Consider the following 23,101-nt stretch of genomic DNA (forward strand, 5'->3'; position numbering starts at 1 on the left):
TGGTGACCCCCCCCCCCAGGTCTCTCGCAGGCAGGAGGGAGCAGCGGCGCCCCCCCTCCTCAACTGGCCACGTTTCACGTAGTGCAAAATTCAGGAACGGAAAATGCTGCCGGCACCGAGGCGCCCCAGTGTGTCCCCCCCCGCCGGGAGCCCGGGACCCCTCGCGCCTCCGGCCGCTCCTCCCGTGGGAGGTTTGATCCGACCGGGACCAACCCGAGCGGCGGCAGAGCTGGGAAGGGCTCCCCCCCCCTCCCGGGGCCAGGACCCGCGACGACCCCTGGAAACGAAGTGCGGAGCACCAAAGAAACGGCAGTTTTGGTCAAGCTGGGAGAAATTCCCTCCCTACGGCCTCAGGAAAAAAAAACAAACAACAAAACACAAAAACAAAAGAAAAAGAAAGGACAGGGGGAAGGACGAGGCGTGCGAGCAGCAGCCCCGGCAGGACCGAGAGCTCCCGGATCTCCGAAACATCACACCCACGGCGCCGCGCCGCGGCTCCGCCAGAGGTTTCCATGCATTTACTTTATTGTTTTCAAGTTGACGAACAATATCGATACGACTGGGTCGAGTAAGGCTATTTTCCTCTTTTTTTTTTTTTTTTTTTTTTTTTCCTTTTTTTTTTCCCTCCTTCTCCCCCCGCACGGGGAGCTCAGACAACGCCCGGACACACGGACCCGCACGCGAACCGCTTGCACGCACACGCACGCCAGAACACCGAGACACAGAAGAGGAAGAGTCGTTGATACCTGACTGGTGATGAGGTCTGTCCTATCTTATTCAAAGAAATGTTTATGTGCATAATATACAGAGGTGCAGCATTTACACACAGGATATTGTAAAGACACAGAGCTTGCTACAGATGCCTTCGAGTCCTCGGAGACGCATCCCCCTGCCCCACGCCGCCCCTCGGGGCTCCCGCCCGGCCCGGCCTCACGCTGCGCCTCGGAGGGGGGGCTGAGTTTAACTAAAGAGCCGCCGGTCCCTCGCCTCGTGCGTACGTTACCCTCCGCCGCCCCGCGCCGAAGCTCCCGCCGACGCCTCGGCCGAGTCTCGGCTTGGTCGGGGTTTGTTTTGTTGTTGTTTTTTTTTTTTTTTCCTCCTTTCGAACGCACCCAGCACCGCTGAGCCCAGAAAAATTCGGCCAGGAGAATAGGTTTGAACAGCTCCTCGCGTCCTTGGAGAAAAACAAAGAAACAAAGAAAAGGAGGAAAAAAAAAGGAAAGCAAAAGCAAAAAAAAAAAACCACAACCCACAACCAACCAAACAAACCCCCGAACCAAAGAATCCGCGTGTCCGTGCCGGTATCTGGAATGGAAGGGGTTGGTTTTTCCTTTGGTTTCTCACTGAAGGCAAAGGTGAGCGTGGGCTGACAGTCTGCACGGGCCGACCCCGACCCTCCGGCGGGGGGGACCCCGGGGTCCCCCCGTTTGTGGTCCCTGTGGCAGGCGGGGGGACGCGGGGACCCGCGGGGCGGAGCCGGGGGGGAGCGGGGGCAGCTCCCGGGGCCCGTCCCCCCGCCCCACCCGACAACAGAATAAAAATCAAAGAAAAAGATTGTTTCTTGGGTCTTTGCGGTTTGTTCTCCGTTCCGGTTCCTCGCTCAGGCCTCACCCCGCGCTGGGGGACCCCGGGGCATCTACAGAACCACTACCACGCTCTGCTCAAAGCAAACAAACGGAAAAAATACTTGTTCCTTTCGGGGTTTTTTTTTTGAGTTTGCGCTTTGTTTTTAGTGCTACTTTTCTATCTGCCAGACTCCAGCCCCGGGCCGGGGCCGACTCCTCTGCATCTCGCGTTTTGGGGGAGGGACGGGGCAGAGGGGGCGCGAGGGGGGAAAACATCTTCCTACAGAATAAAAAAAAAAAAACAAAAAACAAAAAACCAAACCAACAGTTTCAAATCGCCTGCAGCTCGGGAACAGCAACGACAAAGAAACACCAACCAGATTCTCATCATCGTTAGGTTATTTTTGAATTCCATCGAGGTGCCCGGCGCAGGCGCGGGGCGGCCGCTGCCCGGGCGATACATTCAGTGTTTGTCAGCAGTTTCTATGGCTCAGGGGCCGCGGGCCGCCGGCCCTGCTCTAGCAATGGCAGTGCAAATACACCTTTTGAGTTGAAATGTATTTGTGCTGTTTTTCGTTTTCGTTTTTTTTTTTTTTTTTTGTGTGTGTTTTTTTGTTTTTTTTGTTTTTTTTCCTCTCTCGCAAAACACAACTTCCCTTTGTTCATTCATTCCCTAGAAACAAACTTTTTTTTTTTTTTTTTTAAATTAAAAATGAAAAAATAAACCCAAAGACACTCTTATCCCTTCCGCTCTTGCTGCTCTCTATCCCGTGGGATGCTAAAGGGAATCCAGACTCATGCTTTAACAAAAGTGCTTATTACTTGAAGCAAGTGCTTTGGACCAAGGGGGCGGAGAGAAACTTCCATTTTCCGGAGGTGGGGGCAGCGGAGGGGACGGGTGATCCGGTGCCTGCGCATTGGGAACCGAGACATTTACGGAGCGTTGAGGGGGGGAAGCCGAAAAGTCGCTGCTTGGTGAGCAAAGGGGGGCCGGGCGCTGGCGGGGGCGAAGCGGGAATGGTCCAACTTTGGCATAAAGGTGGGAAAGAAGATTTGGGGGAGCCCCCGGCCGCCGCCCCACGAGGGGCCGGGGCGGGAGCGGGGCAGGGCAGCGGAAGTTTCCCTCCATCCCTCTTTACAATGCACTAGGGAAACCATCACAAATCTCGTTTAGCAAAATAATGCATTATTACCAAACACTTTGATTATTACTTAAATTGTCAAGCTGTGCTGTCAAATGTATACAATACAGCGTTAAAGGAGAACAAGACTGGTACCTGCAAGGAAACTGGCCGCACGTCCCCCTCCCCACCCCACCCCACGTCCCTCCCGCGTGCTCCCAGGCCGTGGATGCGCTGCTGAAACCTCGTTTCCCTCCATCATTATTATTACCATTATTATTTTCAATAAGACACGAGGGGAGGGGAGAAAAAGATCCTCGCTAAGAGCAAAGCGCACGCACGTACCGAGCACGGTGCTGCGGAGAAGAGATGGAGGAGCCCTTACAGAGATCACATTGATTGTCTCGTCAGAGTTTAGTCGTCGTGTTGAGCGGAAGGTAACGCGGCGCAGCACAGAATCAAGGCCAAGAGAGATCAGTTTTCTTCTCTAAGCAAAGAAACCGAAAACCACGATAATACTCCAAAAAATAAGGGGAGGGAGGGGGGTGAGGGAAAAGCAGCATCCTCCGTGTGCTCCAAGGAACGCTCTCGCCCTGGCTGCAGCCAACAGCCGTGTTCAAGTGAAACGGTGCCGGAGTCCCGTCCCCCGCCAGCGGCGCTAAAGCCTCACGGCATGAGGGGCCCGGCCCGGCCCCGCCGCGGCCCCCCAGCCTCCCCCGGCTGAGGACGGAGCCGCCGCGGCCCCGCGCCCAGCCCCGTCCCTGGGACGCGCTGCCCGCGCCGGGAGCCAAGGCCGGCGGCTCGGCCCCTCCATGTGCTGAAAAAGTACTTTAGCCCTTGAAGACGACGGCTCAGGACTTTGGACCCATTTTCCTGCCCCGCAGGGAGGGTGAGGGCCGGCAGCAAGAAGAAGAGATAAAGTGATGCCTAAATTCCTCCCAGAAAGGGAAAGAGCTGCAAGAGGCAAGTGCGGACTCGACGGCAATGTAAACAAGTCTCTTTTTCCAGTTCTCCTCTGTAGAATACTGAAAAGGATCTTCAAAAAGGATCTTTTTATTCAAGTTTCGTGAGTTTATTCTGGTTCCGAACTGAGGTATTCGGTGCAGAAAGGTTAACACTTTCTTTCAAGCTAGAGAGTTGGGGGGAGCGGGGACGCAATCGGCCGGGGACAGGATCCTATGCCGGCACCGAAGGGGGAACGCGGCGGCCCGGGGGGTCGCGGCCCGAGGAGGGCAGATCCCTCCGGAGCAGCCAGAGGAGCCCGTGGGGAGCGCCCGGGGGCCGGGGCTCGCCCGGGGCAAGTTTCTCAAGTGCTTCACTGCACCAAGCGTGTTGGTAACGGGACGGGGGAGCCGAGCTCCACGGGAGGCCCCCGGCTCCGCTCCCCGCCGGGGAAAACGCCTCTGTGAAACGTGGAGAAAATGTGCTTATCACCCAAAGGCCAAGACTGAAACTTCATATTTGGTTCTAAAGAGTTTGGCTTTGGTAAAAGAAAGAAACAGTGCGAAGGGTCCCCTCCCCGCGGGCAGCCGGCAGCCCCCTCGCCCGCCGCTCGCTCCCCCCGCGACCGGAACCCGACAAACGCCGCCCCGACAGCAGCCGCCTTCCGTTAGAAACGACTTAAAAAAAAAAAATTAAAAAAAAAACCGAAGAAAAAAGACGTAATACCTTATTTTGGTTACAGAAATGCTTTTTCTCTCTGAAACGCGGGGAGGAAGAGCCGCGGCGCGTGGCTGGCGCGGTCCCGCCGGCAAAGAGGGGGCGAGCGGCACCACGGACTCGGGGGGGGCTCGGGACCCCTCCAGCCCCGCTCCCGGCCTGGGGGAGCCCACCGGGACACCCCCGGGGGGGCCTCGGCCCCTGCCCCGCGCTCCCCCCCCTTCTCATTCTCTGCATCGCAGTCTTTGGCTTTGAACAGACTCGTGATATGGAGAAAGGGGGTTGGTTTTTGCACATGAAACTCTTACAGTAATTCAGAAAGGGGGGGAAAAAAAAAAAAAAAAAAGAGGAGAAAAACAACAGAAAAAAACAGTGCAACATTCTCGAATGCTTCAAACCTGCATTATAAATATGATTTCTAAAATTAAAAAAAAAAAACAAAAACAAAAAAACAATGATCCCACATACACTCACGCTAACAAACCTGCCAAGATGCTGCATTAGAAAAATAAACGCAGACTTACTTAGGGTTGTGAATAAGGACTTTGAAGTGCATTTTTTTCCTTATTAAAGGCTAAAACTTTCAGAAATTTTTTACGGTTTTTGTTGGTTTTTTTAAAGGTAAATGCTCATTTCTTTATAAATAACTTTTTTCTTTTTTTTTTAAAAAAAAAAAAAAGCAACACTGACTCTCGCATGGAAACGGCCACGCAAAACAGAGAACGAAAATTCAAACCAGGATTGTTTCTTAGGATCCGACATTTTGCCAAAGGAGGAAAATAACCAACCAACCAACCAACCAACCAACCAACAGAATCCCTAAAGTGCCTGGAGTGGGGAGGGAGGCTCCAGCAGCGCGTCCGCGGCCAGGCGGCAGGGCTTGGGCAGCAGCACCCGTTTTTGCATATAAATGTCAGCTGCCAAAAGGGTATTTTAGTGTCCCAGGTACAGTAGATCTTGATTCAAGTGTTTGTATTGGAATCGAAGGACGAGCGTGAGAACAGAAGCGATTGCGAGGAGCAGTTTCAGTGGCACTTGGCCGGGAGCTCACCCCCACCCCGGCGCCCGCGAGACCCGCCCGTTCCCCAAGACCCCCCCCCCAGCCCACCAAGAGTTCAGGGCTCCCCGTCCCGGGGGCCGGAGCGAGGGCTCGGGGCAGCCCCGGGGCTCGGGGGGGGGTGGCTGGCACGGGGCGACGCCGGCACCGACCTCGCGGCGAGGGCCGAGCCCCGCTCCCGTCCCGGGCCGGCGGAGGGCGGCACCCGCCTCGCCCGGGCGAAGCCCCGACCCCGCCGCCCGTCCCCTGCCCCGCCGCCGGGACAGGCCCGAGAAGGGGCAGGGGACGGGAGCGGCGCCGCCAGCTGCCCCTTAAACCAGTTAACCGCTTTGGCACCGCGCTGGCGACCCAGCCGGAAGAGGAAGCTCTGAACTCTTGGCCCGTCCGGCCACGCTAGAAGGCCTGCCCAGTCTTGTTCTCCTTTAAAGTGCCCTATATTTATAGAATTTCTAAATAAATATAATAAGATATTAGGTCACCCATAGTTTAAGCTACTCCGAGTAACAGCCGTCCAGGCCGATGGCGCCGTGCCGGTCCTTGCCGTAGGGGCAGGTGCTGCCGTTGGGCAGGGCCCCGCAGGCGGCGGTTTTGGCTGCGATGCCGCAGTTCTTGAGGAGGTTGAAGCTGAAAGAGCTGATGGCGTCTTTAGGTGGGAAAGGCTTCATGGTGGAGAGGATAAGTGCCAGGCAGTCGGCAACGTCCTTGTTGGGGGCGCACGCCAAGGCTGGGGTGTGACCTAGAACAGAGCCGGGGGTGAGGAACGGCCTCGGGGACGCGCCGAGCGGGGGGTTCCAGCCCCCGCGCCGAGGGGCCACCGCGTCGACTCGTGTCTCAAACGACCCCGGGTCTGGGCACCGGCCACCCCGCGACCCCAGCAGCCGCCCTGAAGCGTGCCAGGATCAGCAGGAGGCAAATAAAAGCCTCGGCAGCCCTGGCAGCGGGGCAGACGAGGCCATTTTTCACAACTTCAAGGTGTTCTGGCAGAGCGGGAACTCTGCTGGGAGAAAAAGCTGCTGGCCACAACCACCAGCTGCTGCCAACTCGCGAGGGAGTCAACAGCTCCCAGCTGGGCGGTTCTGGGCCCGGCAGGAGCCAGACGGCCACCAGAAGACTCGCGGGGGGTAAAAGGCCCATTTCATCCACCCGCAGCCCCTTTCCGGAGGATGGCGGGTGCCGGGAACGCCCTCGCCCCCTCCCGCGCTGCCGCGGCCGAGCCCGCGCTGGAAATCCTCCCGACCCCGGCCGAGCGCTCCCCAGGCAGCCCCCAGCCCCGGGGACGTGGCGCCGACCCCCCCGGGCTCCCGCCGGGAACATTCACCTTCTTCATCCACAGCCAGCACGGTGGCCCCTCTGCTGAGCAGGGCCTGGACGACGGAGGCCAGCCCGTTCCGAGCGGCGATGTGGAGCGGCCTGCGGGGAGCGAAAGGCGCCGTGAACCCGCCGCCCCCCGGCCCCTCCTGCCAAAGCCGGGGGCCCGGCGAGCGGCTCGGGGGCAGCTCCCACCCCCGCCCAGCAGAGCCCCGTCTCTCCCCGGATACTCACATCTGCAGAGCACTGTTACTTGCATTGATAAGGCCAAGGTCTTGGGTTTCCCCCAGGATCAACAAGGCACACTTTTCATGGCCCTGCAGAGGAGAGCGGGCTGCTGAGAGCGCCCGGGCAGGAGGGCGGAGGCGCTGGAGGGCACCCGGCGCTCTCCGGGACTCCCCGGGATACGGAACCGTGCCCCGAGCCACGGGGCACAGCGGGGCAGGGCCTGAGACAGCCGCCGCGCCCCCCCGGCCCTCTACAGCAGCTCCCCCTCCGCACCGACCCGCGAAGAGCACCGAGGTCCCAGCCCCGGGAAAGCAGCCGGGTCTGTGCCCAGCCTGAGCCGCCCAGACGGGGCCGGGGCCGCGGAGCGAACCCGGGGCAGGAGCCGCCACCAACCCCGCGCTGAGGCGGCGCGGCCGGTCCCTACCTTGCTGCAGGCCAGGTGAAGAGCCGTGTTCTTGTTGACGTCCAGCACAGTTATATTTGCTTTTGCTTGGTACAGCAGGAACTCTGCAACGAGGGACGAGCCGCTGCCGCGAAGGCGCCGCAGGGAGCCCGGTGGCGCGGGGCCGCGGCCGCGTGCCGAGGGGGCAGGAGCTGGGGGGGGCTGGGGAAGGCGCCTGCCGGCCACGTACCAACCGCTGCGGTGTGCCCGTTCTCGGAGGCCATCATCAGGGGGGTCCTCCCCAGCTTGTCAGTCGTGTCGACCTCGGCTTGGTGGCGCAGGAGCAGCTGTAAACCGTGGACGTTGTCTGCAAAGGCAGCAGCGTGAAGGGGTGTCCTGGGAAGATGAGAAGAGAGCGGGTGAAGGGGGGGGCACAGCACCCACCCTACGGCCAACAGCCGCGTCTGGGGACGTCAGAGCCCCTCGGAGCCGCGGGAGCCTCGCCCCCCCCCCAGCGGGACGGGGCAGCGCTCACCTTCCTTTGGCATCTCTGCTATTAACAATCTTGGCACCTAATGCTTCCACCAGCATTTCAGCAGTGCCGTCCTGGTTGTTAATTCTGCGGCGGGGACGAGAGGGAAGTTAAGAACACGATAAGCAGCGTTAGCCTGGCTGCAGGGGGAGGGAGCAGCACGTTCCCAGGGCTCGGGCACAAAGAGCAGCTGCGCTGGAGTTGTTTGGGGTAAAACACCCCTTTGCCCTCTCGGTCCTACTGGAGGAAACACGGGGCCAGGGCAGCCCCCAGCCCTGCCCTTCGCTGCCGCCGCGGGGCCATGGGCGCCCCAGGCCCACCCCAGGCAGCACGAGGCAGTGCCCCCCCTTCCTCAGCCCCTCCGGCCCAGGGCAGCGCAGCCAGGGGGACCCCCCCGAGGGAGTGGCCCGGGACAAGGCGGAGCCCTTCTCCCTCCAGAGCCTCGAGGGAAGCCCTGGGGGTGCCCCGGAGCCCAGAGGAGCCCTGGAGAGGGCTCAGCCCTCGGCAGCTCCACTAGCCCCAGCAGCCGGCGAGGCGGCCGCTTTCCGGCTCCCCGAGGACCTCCAGCACCCCAGGGAGCTGCTGGTGCCCCCCAGGAACCCCCTGAGCTGCCGCCCAGGAAGAGCCCTCGGCTGACGGGCAGCGTGTGGAGCCGCTGGCGCCGACCCTGCGGCCCCTCTCCCCTGTCACCGCCCGGGGAGAGCCCAGGGCAGGTCCCTGGTGCCACTTACACTGCACAGTGCAATGGAGTAAAGGGGTTTCCTTCTAGGTACGCAAACGGGTTGTGTTCAAGTAACAATTCAAGACAATCTTCATGCCCTGTGTGGGGAGAGGGACAGAAACCCCTCAGCGCCCAGCCCGCGGCTCCTCCCGGAACAGAAGGGACCCAAGCGCCCAAACCAACCCTTCCCCAGCACAGAGCAGCGGGTTCGTTTCCTCTCTGGCAGCAAAGCTGCTGCGCTTCAGGAGGTTTCCGACTCCACCGCGCCGCAGCGTCCCCCCAGAGACATCCCCGCAGCTGCCACACCAGCCCCCGTGCCCCCTGCAGCCAGGGCACGGCCACCAATTCCCACAAATCCAGCGGCTCCGGAGGAAGCAGCCTCAGCTCCTCACAGCTCATCCCCTTCCCAGGGAGCCTGCCAGGGGGGATCTCCCTGCCTCCCTCCCACACTCGGGCCATCCGTCCCCCCAGGAACTCGCTGCTGGGCTGAGGGGGCGCAGCGGGGGTCGGAGGGACAACGCAGCTCTTCCTCGCTCCCTCCTCCCCCTCACAGCCAGAGCAGAGGCAAGCAGGGCCCGGCCCGGGTCCTTACCACTGTATGAAGCCCAGTGCATCGGTGAGTAGCCGCTGTAGTCCACCACGGAGTCCAGAGGGTCAGTAGAGAGGGCTGCCTGCAGCAGGGTCCTCAGGATCTCTAAGTGTCCGCACGCCGACGCAAAGTGGATCGGGGTCCGGCCTTTGAAATCCCGACACAGAACGAAGGCATCGTGGTCCAGGAGGGCAGCCAGGCAGTCCTCGCAGCCCGTCACAGCCTGCGGCCAGGGAGGAGGGCCCGGAGGTCAGATCTCAGCCCTCGTTCAGCAACAGAGCCACCCCCTCCTTCCACAGCTTCCTTCTGCATCTCGGGGGGAACACGGGCCCCTCCACCGCGGACGCTCGCAGCGAAGGAACCCACCCCCCCACCCCCCGCTCACCCCTCGGTGCAGGGCGGTCCGTCCCCTCTTGTCTGCGGCGTCGGCCGTGGATCCCTTCTCCAGCAGGAGATGGACACAGTCAACGTGGCCGTTCATGATCGCCAGCATCAGGGGGGTTCTGGGGGCGAAGGCAGCGGGGGGGGCGGGTTGGAGGTCAGCGGGGTGTGAGCGCTGCCCTGGTCCCCCCGTCCCCCAGGGCCCGACCCTGCGCCGCGCGGAGCCCGAGGAACATCCCCGCAGACTCACTGGCCGTGGATGTCCATGACGTCGGTGATGTCCGCCCGCTCCCCGCTGTCGATCAGGAGGTGCAGGGAATCCGTGTTCCCGTTGGCAGCTGCAGACAAGGCGCAAGGAGCGGGGTCACCCCCCGGGACCGAGGGTGCCCCCCGGCCGCGAGCCAAGGGCAGGGGCTCGCGCCCAGCAGCCGGGCACGCGGGGCTGAGCGGCTCGTTAGGTGGCTGCTGGGCTACAGGATTGATTAGCACGTGCAGGGGCTGAGCCGAGGACACGCGTGTGAGCAGAAGCTGCTGGTGTTTTCTCTCCCCGCCGCCGCCGAGCCGCCCCGACCCTCAGCTCCCGTTCCACGTCCCGCCCGAAGCAGCCCCCGGACCTCGGCCCCTTCCCTCTCCCCGAGGGGCAGCCGCCCCCTCTGCCCTTCCTCACCTGCAGCGTGGAGAGGGGTCCACTTCCTCTTCCTCTCCTTCACCAGGGCGGAGGCGCCGTGGCTGGTGAGCACCTCCACGCACTCCGTGGAGCCTCTCTCCGTGGCGAGGTACAGCGCCGTCCGCCCTTTGTGGTCCCGCACGTCGAGGTTCACCAGGGTTTCGGCGAGTGTCTTTAGGGCTTCACAGTGACCATTATAGGCCTGAGGACAGAGGAGACGGCGCTAAAGCTGTGCCTAAAGGGGCTGCACCCAGAAATCTTCCTCCTGGGACAATTCCTGCTCCTGCCCGGCCACGGCCTCTCGCTGGCGCTTGGGTCCCACCCCAAGCCCGCGCCCGCTCCCGCCCCGCTCCGACACGGGAGGTGGCTCCACACCGGCATCCCGAAAGCCCCGGGAGGAGCAGGGAGCTTCACACCCGAATCAGAGGGGCTTTGAAGGAGGGGCTGTGGGGAAAGTCGCTCCCCAGCCGCCGCTGCCTGCCCTGCTCGGCCCCGCCAGCCCCAGGGACCCGGGCACCTCTCCAGGGCCCCGCACGGAGCCAAGTGCCCTCCACAGCCCCAGGCTGGGCAGCCGTACTCACAGCTAAGTGCAAAGGGCTGACTGGAATGGTGCTTTCCACATCCTCCAGGCAGTTAAAAGACATTTCCAGGAGCTGCAACAGCAACAACACGAAACCGTAACTGATCCTGGCATTACAGAGCTGCCCACAGAGCCCTGCCCACCCGCTGGCTGCAGCTCATCCGCTCCAGTGATCTGAATTCCACGACGGGACCTTCCTAAACCCAGCTCTGGGCCCTGCGCACAGTCACGTCAGGTCCCCGCTCCCCCGAAGCCTCCCCACTTCTCCGACAGTGACCTGTGCCCGCACGCCGCCAGCTGGCCCCGTAACCACGCGGGCGTTTCGGTGACGAAGCGTTTTCTCACTCACCAGTTCGAGGTTCTGCCTGTTGCCGTACGCAGCTGCATAGTGGACAGCGGTATATCCCTGCTTGTCCCGCAGGGACGGGTCAGCACCATTATCCAGCAGGAACTCCAAACAACTGCGGGAGCAAGAGGATGGGGGGATCAGGAGAAAAGGGGGGACGGTAGAGGCCGGGCCCAGCAGGGAACCCCCCGAGCAGGCGCCGGACTAACGCCCTCCGGACGCGAGCGCGCAAAGCCCCCGGGGAGCGACGGCCCGGTTTGCCTCGAGAATCAACCCGGGTGTTTCCTCGGAGGCGTCGCTGCTCCGCTCGGTGTCCGCGAGGACGAGCCGGGGCGCGGGGAAGGGGCCAACAGCGGCCGGGACCGCGCGGACTCACAAGAACGCCTCCTTCAGCCGGGACTCCTTCAGCGGCTCCTCCTCGGTGTCGTGGCTGTTTCCTGAATGAGTCTCTGCCCTGAGAGGCCGGAGAGCCCCATCAGTTCCCCGGGTACCCCCCGGCGCCCCGAGGGGCTCGCCCCTGCCCACCCCGGGTCGCCAGCGCCCAGCGGCGCGCCCCGCGCTCACCTCCTGTACGTGTCCGAAGCAGCAGCATAGTGTAAGGGGGTGCAGCCTTTGCAGTCGGCCTCGTTAATACTGGCTCCCGCCGTCACCAGCGTCACCGTACACTGATAACTGCCGTTGGCAGCTGCGTAGTGCAGGGGAGTCCTGGGACGGGGAAGGGGATGGGCTCAGCGGCGCTGCTGGGCCCCACGGCAGGGGGAGCTGCCCCCCGCCCCGCCGAGCTGCCCCCCGGGGATGGGAGGGGGTGAAGCAGCAGCTTTAGACCCCAAACGCAGCAAAGGCCTCGGGAATGTCCCACCCCAAAGCCAGGCTGGAGCCCTCCAGCTGTTGTAGGCCTGGAGGAATCCCCCTGGCCCCCTGCAAGGCCCCCAGCACATTTACCTTCCAAATTTGTCTCTCCTCCTCAAGTCAGCTCCGCTGCTCAACAGCAAATTAAGACATTCAACATTCCTGCGGGAGGCAGGGAGAGGAGTTAGACAGGGATCAGAAGGGACCACAGCAGGAACACAAACTCCTCCCAGGCGCAGACAAGACAGCGACGCCTCTCGCCCGCTCAGCCTAGAGGTGCCAAAGCTCGGCTCAACCTCCGGGCAGCGCAGGGGCTGGAGCTGCACGGGCAAAACCCTTCCCTGCTCTCCCGCCCGACCACCCTCCACGCTTCCCGCGGCCAGCCCGGAGACACGGGCCCTGGGCGCAGCTCACGCGCTGGGTTTTAGGCCACAGAAAAGCTCTGGGATCTGTGGGTGCCGGGCAGGGAACCCTCAACGCGCCGTGCGGGAGCAGCCTCCCGGCACACACGAGGCCTTTCCACAGCTAAACCCCTGCTTTCCCGCAAGGAAACGTTTTAGCCCCGTCTGAAAGGGTGAAGAGCCACGGAGGGGAGCGACCGGGATGAGCTGCAGAGCCCCGGGGCGGGCAGAGCCCCCCGGGCGCCTCTCACCCTCCAGAAGCAGCAGCGTGGAGGCAAGTCCTCCCGAGGTTGTCAGGCGTGTTGATATCGAAGCCTGCGGACAGCACGTGCTCGTTGCTCAGCGAGGAGACGATACTGTACAACTGACCTGGGGGGCAGGAGGGGCAGGAGTCAGGGGGAAGCTCGAGGGCCCCCCAGTGCCCCCCCCCGGCTGTGGGAGGGGCAGCTGAGCCACTCACCTGAGGAAAGTAGCTTACGACAACAGTCTGAAAATCCAAAGAGAACAGCTAAGTGCAGAGGGAACATGTCGTGGATCCCACGCCTGCCAGGAGAGGAGAAGGGGGTCGGGATGAGGCACCTCGCAGCCCCCAGCCCAGGGCAGGGGAAGGGAGAACGAGGCCTTCCCTACCTTGCAGTGTCAGCACCATTCGTCATCAAAGTACTAATTAGCAGCTCGTGGCCATATCTAGCAGCAACGTGGAGGGGGGTATTGCCGTATTTGTCAGCGCAGTCAATCTCACTGCCTACAAGGGAGAAGCCAAGTGCTTTGCCAGCGAGTCTCTGCGTTCCCGTCCCGAGCAGCCACGTCCCCTCTCAGGGACACGAGGAATAACCCGGCTCCGTCCAGAGCCAAAAACTGCTCCCTGAGCCAAGAGCCCACCTGCACCCTGCAAACCCCAGGCGGGAGATCTCTGCCCTGCGCCCCAGGGGGGACACGTTCAGCCTGGAGGGCTCTGGCTCAGCCCCCGGGGCAGCTGCCGAGCATTTCAAAAATATTGTCTTTCAGGCCGGACAGGGCAGGGGGAACGTTCTCTGCCCACGGCAGCTCTGACCTGGCTGGAATTTCAGTCCCCTGGTCTGCACTTTGCTGCCCTTGAGGGCACGTGGGCTCCTGGCCACCCCCAGCAGCACAGAGCCACCAGCCACAGCCCCAGGGCACGGGGTGAATCCCAGTGATAATTGTAGAGCTCTCAAACCCTCCAAGCAAACAAACAGGCAGGGAGGGAGGGAGGTCCCAGAGGCAGGTGCTGAGAAGCACAAGGAGAGGCCTGGGGTAACCCCGGGCGGGAGGGAGAAGCCACTCACCGTTCTGAATGAGGATCTGGGACCGCGTGAACCGCCCGTGGATGGCCGCCATGTGCAGGGGGCTCTTCCCTTCCTTACTCTGCGGGGAGCAGAAGCGGCGGCGCGTCAGGATCCCGACCCCCCCTCGGGCAGCGCGTCCCCGCTCCCCCCGGCCTGAAGGTGCCAGACCTGAAAGTTGACGTCGGCCCCGTTGTTGACGAGGAGCTCGAGGCAGAGGGCCCCGTTGGTGGAGACGGCAGCAAAGTGCAGAGGGGTGAAGCCCTTCTCGTTAGGCTGATTGACGTTGGCGCCGTAGTTGACCAGCTCGTTGGCCACGGCGTCCTGCCCCATGTAACAGGCGATGTGAAGTGCAGTGTTACCGAAGGAATTTGGTTCATCGATCTGCGGGAGCAACAAACCCCAAATTTGGGGATTGGGGAAGAAAAAAAAAACCAAACCAAGCAGTCGAGAACCAGTCAGGGCTCCTGGCTCCACCCAGCACCCGCCCCGGCCCGGGCCGGCCCCGGGGTCCCACCTCGACGCCCAACCGCAGCAGGTGACGCACGACTTCGATCTGGCCGCTGGCCGCCGCGGTGTGCAGCAGGGTGTAGCCCTTCTTGTCCTTACACATCACATCGGCTCCCCGGGCCACCAGCAGCTTCAGAACCTCCAGATGCCCTGTCCGGGGGAGAGCGGTGAGAGCCAGGGGACCCCCAAAGCAGAGACCGGGCAGAGCGGGGCCGCGGGGAGCCCCCGCACCCTGCAGGGGGGACGCACCGAGGAAGGCTGCCCAGTGGATGGGCTGGCGGTCCTTCTTGTCGCAGGTGCTCAGGCTGGCCCCTTTGTTCAAGAGCAGGTTCACCATCTGGAGGGGGGGAAGCGGTGAGAGCGGCCCGGAACGGGGCACGGCCACGGGCCCCCCCTCCTCATCGCACCCCGCCTCGCCCACCTCGAGGTGGCCGCTGTGCACGGCGTGGTGCAGCGCCGTGCGGCCCGTGCGGTCGGCCACGTTGACGGTGCTCAGCAGGGGGATGATGGCCTCCACGCACTTGGTGGCCCGGTTGGCAGCGGCGACGTGCAGAGGCGTCTGCCAGTACTTGTCGCGGGCATTGACGTCTGCCGAGTGCTTCAGGAGGAGGTGAAGGGCCTTCTGGGGGGAGCGGAGGAGAGCAGAGCTCTGAGCCCCCCGGCCCCGCCTGCAGCCCCGTGCGCCAGAGCCGCCCTCACGGGGCCGAGCCCCGACCGAGTCCGGGGGGAAGGACTCGGCCGCCTCGGTGGCCCCTGACGACATTGCGGCGCCCGCGCCCGGTACCCCAGAGACAGGGCGAGGGGTAAAGATGGAGCGAGAGAGACTCCAAGGACGAGCAGGGAGAGGGAACCTGCCCTACACAATCCCCCGGCCCTCCCCGGGCTGCTCCAGCGCCTCCCAGGCTGGAGTTGGGGGGTGGGACCCGAGGAGCCGGGCTGCGGGGGGGCCGCGGCACTGAGAAACCCCCCGAGCCACGAGCCCAACCCCGAGCGAGTTCAGCCACCGCTCACGAGGCGCGAAGCGCCCGGGGGGGCCACAAATGTGACCCGCTGGCCTGTATCTGATAATTATCTCCCCGTTTGGCTGGCGGAGGCTGTTTGCTGCAGCCCCACGTTCTCCGGGCCAGGGTTTGCACCAGGGTGGCACCACCACGGCCCCGGCCCCACGGCCCCCTCGCTCCGTCCTCCCGGGGCCGAGGCCGCTCCTGCCTGGGGGGGGCGCGAACTGGCCGGGCAGGACCTAAACCCGGGGCGGCTCCGGGCAGGAAAAGCCGAGAAGCCGCCGGGCGTTTGGGGAGCAGGAGGAGGGGGCCCCGGGAGGAGGGAGGGGGCTCCGCAGCACCCCCGAGCCAGGGCAGCAGCAGAGGAGCGCGCTCAGGCCCGCGGGCAGCTCTGCAGACCCGGCGGCAGAACAGCCTCGGCTTGCCGAGCTGCCGGACTTGAGGCACCCGCAGGAACCGTCCACCAGGCCCAGAGCAGAGCTGGAACACTCGGCGGGTGGAAACTGCCCCCGCGCGCCAGGGCCCGGCCGCCGCCTCCTCTCGCCCCAGCCGACACGACACAGAGCTCCCTGCTCTCCCGCAACTCAACACCCGACAGAGTGAGGTGGGGTGAAGTTAAGGCCACAGAAGCGAAAGTCAGGAGCCTTTTCCAACACGACCCGTTGGCACCAGCGCCCCCGAGGGAGGGCGAGAGCCTCCTCATCCCCCCACGCAGGGTAAAGCTGGGTGAGACAAAGCCCCGGGGAAGGGGAAAGGCGGGCAGGGTGTTGTGGGGAAAAGCCACGTGCTGCTCCTGAAGGGTGGAGGGAAGGGAACCAAGCAGATTTTTTTTCCAGCTCTCCTTTTCAGCCTCTGAATGACGCGTCCGTCCCCTCTCCACTCGAACGAGACGGCCCGACCCAGCCGAAACCGGGCGAGAGGAGACGCACAGCCCCCCCAGCACCCCCCAGCCCCGTGCGAGGAGCAGGGCCAGAGGCCCCCCCCGAGGGAACCTACCTCGTTACGAGAGGCCGCGGCGCGGTGTAACGGCGTGAGCCAGACAGTGTCCTTCGCGTTAACGTTAGCACCTGAGCAAGAGCAAAAGGAGGGCTCAGGGACGCAGAGGTGGCCGCTCCGCAGTGCCAGGGAGGTCTGAGCCACCCCCGGGGCGCCCGCCGGGCCGGAGCGCAGGTTCTGCCGCGGGAAGGGACCTCGCAGCGAGCTCCAGGTGAGGACAGACCCTGCGGACTGCGGGAGGAACACGCTACGCCCCCGGGAGACCGAAGGGAGCACATCGCCCAGGGCGCTGGCTTCCCCGGCCAGCCAAAACACCACAGCAGGGACCCAGCGAGCAGCTCTGCTCCCTGCTTGGAAACAAGGCCGCTCGAGACAAGGAAACGGAGCGTTGTGGTCGCTGTGGGCTGCACCTCACGTTAGAAAGGCAAGATGAGAGATCACACTGCCCCGGCTCCGGGTCTGTGCCAGGCACTCAGGCCCCACGAGCCCCAAGGCCCTGCCCTTCGCTGCTGAGAACTCACACACGGGGAGGAAAACAATCAACATAGGGCACATAAGGGCATCCCAAGCTCTGCAGGTGGAGCTGAACATCCCCAGTCCTGTTTAACAAGCCCTCAGCGAAGCGTTTCCCCGCATCAATCCTCGCCAGGGTCACGTAGGACCGTGCCAGCCCCAGCAGCGGCGAAGCCCATGGTGCCCCCAGGCCAGGAGGCTCCCGCCTGCCCCACACAGGCACAGGACCCGGCACGGGGCTGAGCAGCTCTGGGGGGAAGCGACGGGCAGCTTTATACCAAGTAACAGAAGCCAAACCTGAGCCAAATCCCCGGGTTTTGAGCTGACCCCCCTCCAGGAGCGAGGGGAACGCCGAGGCTCCAAACGTGGACACCTCGCGCGCGTCCCCCTCCCGGCTCGGCCTCGCCTCTGCTGTTTCTGTTCCAAGACACTCCTCTGTCTGAACAAACCTCTCGGGATTACAGCAACACTTCCTAATCTTCCCCTGGCTGCAACCCCACTGGCTTAAGCACGAGCCCAGGGCTGCTTGGAGGGCGACCAACACCCGCTGCTCTGCGCCCCGGAGGCCCGAGGAGATCACCGAGGTGCCCCCGAGGCAGCGCCAGGGCTGGGGCCGGGCGCCGGGAGCCGCGGCCTTACCTGACAGTATGAGGAGCTCGAGGATTGCAACATCTCCTATGTAGGCAGCAGCATGCAGCGGCGTTCGTCTTTCTTGGTCCTGAGCAGGGATGTAAGAAACAAAACCCGCGCGTGAGCTCGGAGGGCAGGGAGGTCCCTCCTCCGCTGCGGTCTGACACCTCCCGTGAGCGTCTGGGGAAGCTCCTCAAACCCAGCCCCGTCCTGCGGCGCAGCCCGGCAGGGGCCCGGAGCAGGGGGTACGTGGGCCACGGCCCCCACACGCGTCAGGGGGGCTGCGACAGCTCCAGCCGCTCATTTCACCCCTGCTGGGCTCCCCAGAGCCCGACCCGGCGCTGCCGGGCGTCAGGAACAACGGCGAAGCGGCCTGGCCCGGCCTGCGCCCTTCTGTCCTCGCGGCCACGACAAAACCCGCTCAGCACCACAGAGAGTCCGAGACCAGAGCCAGAGCTGGCGGCTGCTGAAGGCCGGGAAGGTGCAGAGCCCCTCTCTGATCTCAGATTGGATTAGCCGAAGAAAAAACACCTTTCACTTCTGTTTACTCAGGGCCAGCCCCGGGTAACCTCTGCCTCCAGGCACTTGGCTCAGGCTTCCCTCAGGGACGCGCCGCGTGCTGAAGCCAGGGAGCAAACAGAAACCCAGACGAGCACGACTCATTTCAAGCCCCAGATTTTGTGTTTTGGGGGAAAAAAAAACCCTGTAATTGCTTTTCATTAGCTTAAAAACTGTTGGGAAAATGGTGGCGGTTTCTTTTTTTTTTTTGGTAACAACTTGTGCTGGCACAACCAGGCGGGAGGATGTGAAAGTGAAACCCAGCTGGCGGGTCACTGAACAAGCAACAACATTTCTAAACCTGCACACAAAAAGGAAATTAAGTGTTAACAATTGTGGTTTTATTCCCCCAGCAGCTGCGCGAGAGCTCGGCAAAACAATCCCAACGCTCTCTCCTGACAAGGGCACGAAGAGCTGCCGGGTCCCCGGCAGGGCGGCCACGGAACACGCCGGGACAGATCGGCGTGAGCTGGCGCACGGCACCGGCGCGGGGCCGCCCCCACCCTCCGCGCCCGCAGCACCCGCCCTTGACCTCGGGGTGCGACACCAGGAGGGGAGGGTGCGCCCCGGCTCCGCAGGCCGGGCCGGGCGAACGCCCCGGCGAGGCGCCGAGCGGCACAAACCGGAGCGTGACACGGGGCCGGCAGCGGCCCCCGCCTGGCGCTCGCGGCCCGGCCTGGCTTTTGGGCTCAAAGTGCAGGAGCTGCCGAGCCGGCACCAGCCCAACCGCGCCGCCGGGCCGGAGGTGCCGGGGCCGTCGAGCCGCCGGCCCGCGTGGCAGCCGCGGGCTTCTGGCCCGCACGTGGGCCATGGCGCAGGAAGCTGTCAAGAGGCGAGGGGGAGGCACGGGACAGGCGGAGCGGGACGCTCCCAGGCAGGTTTCAGCCCCTCCCTTGCCAGAGCCCGGTCCCCACGCCCCACAGATCATGCTGGTGGTCCCCAGGCTGGGGCTACCGAGGGCTCCTCCCCCAGAAGCCGGCGTGGCCACGCGCGGGGCCGGAGGGACGTGTCCCAGGGGCGGCCGCCTCTCCCCGCCTGCTCCGGAACCAGCATCAAAACTACCCTCTGCTTAAGGCCCAAGACAAGCGCAGTGGAAACCCCTCCTAAGGCCTGCGAGGTGAACCCGGCTCTGCGGAGCAGCTCAAATCCTGCCCCCCACCGGGGAACAACCTCATCCCGTGCCAGACCGGCTGCGCTCACACCAAAGTATTTTGAGTCGCCGTCCCAGAGAAGAAGGTAAACTGGCAGGGCAGCAAAGCTGAGCCTCCGTGAAAAGTCCTCCCACACGGCCCACGGCCGAGAGCTTCAGGAGGCTCTCACCACCTCCTGGGCAGGGGCGGGAGCCCCAGGCTTCCAGGCGCCCCATTTTACAGATGGTAAGATCAAGGCAACAGGACAAAGCTGCCCAGCAAATGGTGGCCGAGATGGGAGCAGAATCCAGAAATCTTTGTTTCAAAACCCCAGCTCTGACCGTCCTCGCCAAAAAGAGCCCCCCCACCTCGACAGCACCCACCCGCTGAGCCTCTGCCCTCCCCTCGCTGAAGAGCCGCACCGCAGGGGAGGAAGCGGGGAGAGCCGGGCAGGACGGGGCAGGAGCACGGCGGGGCAGCACTCACCAGGACGTTAATGTTCTCCTTCTGATTCAGCAACGACCGCACCTCCTCTATATCGCGGTTGAAGATGGCTTGGACCAGAGGAGGCTGCCAAGAAAAAGAGAAGCAGGTCGTGAAGGTGGCTCCACGCAGAGGACACGAGGTGGGGGAACGGCCGCGCCCCGGCACGTCCGAGACCTCTCCCCAGCCCGACTGGGCCAGGCCCTCGCCCCACGAACGAGCCCCCGCGCCTGCCGGAGCCCGGCCCAGCGGCAGCCCCCGGCGGCCTCCTCGCGTCTGCGGCTCAGCCAGCACCAGGGACCAGTTTCCAAACCAGCAAAGGTCCTTCTCTCGGTTGTTCGGTGGCGAACAGACCGGGGGGTCACTGGAAAAGCCCCCCCCAGCTCCCGAGAAGCGGCACCGACCAGCCCAGCCCGGCGCGGAGCCCCCAGCACGGCCCGAGCAGGGCAGGCAGGTCCAGCGCCGCCATCCTCAGCGTCAACCCCAGCGGAAAACCCCGCTCGGAGCTGCTGGAGCCTCCCGCTACGAGACAGACGGTGAATCAGGTTTCCCGAGGCACAACCGGGTGACGCCTCCTGCTCTCCCGCTGCCCTCCCGGCTTCCGAGAAACACCTGCGACGTTACCGGCTCCGACGGCGCGAAGAGCCTGGCGAGGCCCAGCCTGGCAAAGCCCAGCCCGGCAAAGCCCAGCCTGCAGCTCCTCCTGTTCCTGCTGCCCACACCGCAGAGAAGTTGCCCAGCAGAGCTCGGTAAAGGCCAGGAGCAGAGCCCCAGCCCAGGTCACCGCCGGCGGGTGCTGCCCAACCTCCGGCCATCGCCCAGAACCCCGCACCCTGTTTCTCGTTCCGCAGCCGAAAAACCCCACTCGGCCGCAGGAGCTCCCTCGGGGCGGGGGCTGCCGCGCTGCAGGGCAGCTCCCCACCATCGCTGCCAACCCCTGCCCCGGCCCCCCCAGCCTCTGCTGCTCATCACACGGCGAGTCCAGGGCCCCGGCGCAGCCCCTCCAGCTCAGCCCACGCCTAAGGCTGGATCTAACGGTCTAAACCGGCGAGCCCCGCTTATCTTGACCTCTCGGAGGAACCAGAGAGCTTCGTTTCGAGGGCAGCCCCTCTCGTCCCAGCCAGCCCCACGCTCATCTGCTCACCCCACCATCAAAGTAAAAGCAGTTAAACACGGGGAACACATCCCGGGTCAGAGGGAACGCGTGAGTCATTCCCCTGGAATGCAGCAGACTCAGCATCGCTCGTTAGACATTAAAAAAAAAAAAAAGGTTTTTTAAAGAAAAAAAAAAAAAAAAGGAAAGAATCTCAGACGATAATTATGCCCTGAGCAGTCTTCAGTGGCGCGCGGTTTGCAGCAGTGCTGGGTCTGACACACCCACCCACCATTCACAGGAAAAGCTAAATGTTTTGGTTACCAAAAAAAAAAAAAAAAAAGTTCTATTTAAATCACAGATCGATCCCTCATTCTCACCCCTCCCCTCCTTCACCCACCCTCCAGGCTTTCAGCAGCCGCTGGACCAGCGGCCCCGCCGGCGCGGGGGGCAAACCCGGGGGGGTGAAGGCGGTTTCTGTAAAAACGCGGGGGACGAGCCAAGGCGGCGCCGGACACCGGGGCCGGGGGAGCTCCGGGCCGGGGGGGCCCAGGCGAGATCCCCGCGACGGGCAGGCGGGGAGCCGGGGGGCTGGAAACCCGCCGTGGGAGACACCCGGCACCCGGGGGGGACCCCAGACCCCGAGGGCGACACCCTGCGCCCCACGGATGGGCCCAAACCGGGGCTGGGGACGCCCTGCGCCCCGGGGGGGACCCCCAAAACCTCACTGGGGACACCCTGAGCCCCGGGGCCTTCTCCAAACCGCCGATGGGGACACGGGGCACCCCAGGGGGGGCCCCAAACCCCGACGGGGACACCCGGCACCCCACGGATGGGCCCAGAACGGGGCTGGGGACCCCCTGCGCCCCGGGGGGGGCCCCAAAGACCAGCGGGGACAGGGCGGGGGGGGCGGGAGGTGCTGCCAGCCCGGGGTCCCGGGGCGGGGGGTCTGGGGCGGCGATTCCCCCCCGGGGATCCGCGCTCCCTGGGGCGGGGGGTCCCGTCCCCGGGGTCCCGCCCGCACCGGGCCGGGGGTCCCGGCCCCGCTGGGCCCGGCTGCCGATCCCGGGTCCCGGCGGCCGCGGGCGGAGCGGAGCCCGGCGAGCCCCGCGCTGGGCCGGGCCGGGGCTGCGGCGGGGCCCGGCGGGCCCGAGCGGCGGGTGGGAGCGGGCCGGGCGGCCCCGCGCGGCGGCGGGCCGGGGGCCGCGGCCTGGGGCGGCGGCCGGGCCGGGCCGGGCCCCGCGGCGCGCACTAGGCCGCGCATCCCCGGGCTGGCGTGGCGGCGCGGCCGGGCGCGGCGCGGGGGGCGGCGGGCGGGCGCGGCGGCGGTACCTGGTCCGTGATGCTGAGAATCCCCATCTCGGGGCCGCCCTCAGCGCCCAGCTCCCGGCATCGGGCTCCGGCCGCGGCGGCTCCGCTCGGGCGGCTGGCGGGGCGGGGAGCGCCTGGGCCCGCCCACCGCCGGGGAGCGGCCGCCGCCGCCGGGCCGCAGCGCCGCCGCCGGCCGCCATCGCCGGGACCCGCGGGCGGGGGGGGGAACGCACCGGGACCCGCTGCGGGGCTCGCGGGGGGCGGCCCCGGGCCCCTCATCCTCCTCCGGGAGAGCAGCCGGGCCCCCGCCGAGCCCCCCCCCCGACACGGGGCCCCCCGGCTCGGCCCGGCCACCCCGAGCAGCAGCTTCCCCGTGGGCGCTGCCGCTTCCCCCGGCCGAAACCCCCCGGGAGGGCGGCCCGGGCGGTGGGCGAGTGTCCCGCCGTGGCGGAGGGAGCCCTGGCAGGAGCCGTGCGGAACCGGCACCCCCGGGCGGCTGCGGCCCGTACCGGGGCGTCGATCGCACCAACGTGCGCGGGAGTTGCCCTCCAGCCCCTTCCCCTTCCCGGAGCCGCCCGGGACGGGGCAGGAGCTCTCCCCGCTCCCCCGGCAGCGCTGCCCGCAGCCCCGCGGCCACGGCCCGGCGGCTCCCGCGAGCGCCCGGGCTGCGGGAAGGGCCGTGGCTGCCCCCGCGGTCCCTCCCAGCCCCTCGCCGCCGGCAGGTCGGTGCCCCTCGCAGCGTTAAACCGAGGGGCCCGCGGCGGCTCGGCCTGCGCCGCTCCGGCGGGTTCCGGCACCTCCCGGTTTGTTGCCTCCCCCGCTGCGCCCGGAGCCGCCGGGGGTCCCCGAGCCGCGGGCGGAGGCGCTGGGACGGGGCTGCCGGGGCTGGTTTAACGTGTGTTGGGACGCGACGTGGGCCGCCCGCCGGGACGCCGAGGTGCGAGGACGGAGCCCGCGAGCAGCCGCGGGCGTTTCTGCCTGGGAGGAGGCGGCCGCGGCACCGGGCGCTGCGCAGGGGCGGGCGGGCGGGCAGCGGGGCCGCGGGTGCTGAGCCCCACCGGGGCCGGGCCGGGCCCTCCGGGCCCCGCGGCCGATCCAGCCCGGGGCGGGAGGGGCGCGGAGGGGCCGGGGTAGGCCGCAGGCCCGGCCGGGACTACATTTCCCGTCGTCCCCCGCGCGCCCCCGA

The 23,101-nt window shown here is 65.1% G+C and overlaps 1 protein-coding gene across 1 annotated transcript; it reads right to left on the bottom strand.

The window, feature by feature from the left end:
• Window positions 1-49: 49 nt before the first annotated feature.
• On the bottom strand, window positions 50-22,054 carry ANKRD52 (ankyrin repeat domain 52). Its single transcript, XM_074929476.1, has 28 exons — window positions 21,937-22,054; window positions 19,515-19,598; window positions 17,350-17,428; window positions 16,198-16,268; window positions 14,622-14,822; window positions 14,450-14,537; window positions 14,208-14,350; window positions 13,862-14,074; window positions 13,694-13,772; window positions 13,017-13,131; window positions 12,847-12,929; window positions 12,638-12,755; window positions 12,079-12,147; window positions 11,701-11,841; window positions 11,513-11,590; window positions 11,140-11,251; window positions 10,792-10,863; window positions 10,211-10,412; window positions 9,794-9,881; window positions 9,548-9,665; window positions 9,166-9,385; window positions 8,584-8,671; window positions 7,856-7,939; window positions 7,571-7,716; window positions 7,363-7,445; window positions 6,945-7,027; window positions 6,721-6,812; window positions 50-6,138 (listed from the first exon to the last, which is right to left on the bottom strand). Exons 1-28 carry the CDS (start codon window positions 21,961-21,963, stop codon window positions 5,894-5,896), a joined length of 3,222 nt encoding a protein of 1,073 aa, XP_074785577.1. The 5' UTR covers window positions 21,964-22,054; the 3' UTR covers window positions 50-5,893.
• Between the last annotated feature and the right edge of the window lie 1,047 nt (window positions 22,055-23,101).

This window comes from Athene noctua, chromosome 30 (genome assembly GCF_965140245.1).
Source record: "Athene noctua chromosome 30, bAthNoc1.hap1.1, whole genome shotgun sequence".
Lineage (NCBI taxonomy): Eukaryota > Metazoa > Chordata > Aves > Strigiformes > Strigidae > Athene > Athene noctua.